Source organism: Etheostoma spectabile, chromosome 3 (genome assembly GCF_008692095.1).
Source record: "Etheostoma spectabile isolate EspeVRDwgs_2016 chromosome 3, UIUC_Espe_1.0, whole genome shotgun sequence".
NCBI classification, from domain to species: Eukaryota; Metazoa; Chordata; class Actinopteri; order Perciformes; family Percidae; genus Etheostoma; species Etheostoma spectabile.
Window position 1 is genome coordinate 26,760,508 of NC_045735.1, and position 1,915 is coordinate 26,762,422.

Here is a 1,915-nt window from a genome sequence, read left to right on the forward strand (position 1 = left end):
AAACCAACTAGTAACCCTTAACAAAGTGTTTGATATATCTGGTCCATCTATCTGTGTAATGTTTATAGATGTTTTAAAAATGGTTTCTTAAAGGCTTACAAATGTTTTTTTAATCAGTACTCGATACCTTACATAGTATATGAGGGATATAATGTGTGTAATAATAAACTTAATTTACAGCAAACGACTGTTTGTACAGTTAAATGACGGTTTGCTAACGGTTAAATGAAAATTAATTAAAGAATAATTAACTATCAATTTACCATCTATTAATGATGGTTTTTATAAAGTGTTTTTTGTTATTGAAATTCCATCTCAGTGAAACTGAGAAAAATGTCTTTGAAAGTTATAGATCAGAATAATTTAGTTCCGTAAGAGACATAAAAGGTGCACAATGTTTGTTTGCCTCTACCTCAACCCCTGTGACTCTCTCTGCAGAGCCTGACGGTCCTCCTATGGAGGTGATTCTGCAGCCGGTGACCTCTCAGAGTATCAGGGTCACCTGGAAGGTAAAATATTAGAATTGTCTGCCTTCTGAACGGCTATGTACTTCCTCGTAAACGATTCATTTGTGTAACATTGTCTTATCTGACGTAATAATATGTTTGCTGCTTGCAAAGTAATCTAATAATTGTTGGCCATTATTCCTTTTCACTGCATTTAGTTTGTGGAGGTGGTTAAACATTCATGCACTATATGAATAAATGATATCAGTACTGTATTCCTGTATTGTCCATTCTCCAGGCTCCCAGGAAGGAGCTGCAGAACGGGGTGATCCGGGGTTACCAGATCGGTTACAGAGAGAACGGCCCGGGCAGTAACGGCCAGTACAGCATTGTGGAGATGAAGGCCACTGGAGACAGTGAGGTCTACACCCTGGACAACCTGAAAAAGTTTGCCCAGTATGGTGTGGTTGTCCAGGCCTTCAATAGAGCCGGCACAGGGCCCTCTAGTTCAGAGATCAATGCTACAACACTGGAAGATGGTGAGGACCACAACAAACAGCAAAAATGCTGTACAACATATCTCAGCATGTATGAAAAGGGTTTTTTAGCATCTTGGTCTGTTTATAAAGTGTAAATTTGGGCTTGTGACCAGCAGCAATAAGGTAAAGAAGTTAAGCAGCATGGTGCATTAAATACAGTGGAAGAGTAAACTTTCAAATATCACCAGCTGTCTGCTTTGGCTTTGATTTGCAGATTGACTTCATTTTTTCTGTAACCTTTTTTTTTTGCTGTCTCACTGTCTCATCTATGTCAAAGCTTGCCATGCTTTGTAACCTAAATTTACTATATTCCCTCTCTTTCCTTAAAAAGAATGAATGTTGGCTCCTGAAACTCAAGTGCTTTTCACGATACCAAGGGCACACACATAGTCTGATAGACACATCCAGCAGGGCTGCAGATAAGATTTAGTGATCCCTGTACAGTGAGACAAGTAGATACTGAAATGTTGAGTGAATAAATGAGCAAATGACTGAATGAACTACAAAAGCACTTAGAAAGATGAAACATCTTCTTAGGCTGCACAAGCCTTAACAATGTCCAGTCATTTTGCATCTGGCTGTGAGTATGAAAATACACATGAAGAGAGGCAAAACATGAGATACATGTGCCAGATGTATTCTGGCACATGTATCTTGAAAAGAAAAGTAAATCTCAACTCTTACTCTTTATCATCATATTCTCTTAAGAAGACTTATATATATATAACAAATATTGCTCTTCTTGTACTTTTTATTCTGTAGTGTTGAGCTGCAGTTAATTCAATTATTACGTGCAAACAGTCATTTTTTTCAATACATGCCGCCTCTCTCAATCTCTATCTATGTCAAATTTGTTTTTTCTCCCCATCCAAACAAATGCACACACACACACACACAAACACACACAAACACACACACACACACACACAC

General features: G+C 37.9%; 1 protein-coding gene across 2 annotated transcripts in view; it reads left to right on the forward strand.

The window, feature by feature from the left end:
• Positions 1 to 1,915, forward strand: part of dscaml1 (Down syndrome cell adhesion molecule like 1) — a 107,248-nt gene that overhangs the window by 82,449 nt on the left and 22,884 nt on the right. For both annotated transcript variants that reach the window (XR_004327415.1, XM_032503420.1), the window contains exons 17-18: positions 439 to 509; positions 745 to 985. Coding sequence is in view for 1 of the 2 variants with exons in the window: in XM_032503420.1 (XP_032359311.1) it covers positions 439 to 509; positions 745 to 985 (312 nt within the window). In the remaining variant the exon portion in view is untranslated. The remainder of the gene's footprint in view (positions 1 to 438; positions 510 to 744; positions 986 to 1,915) is intronic.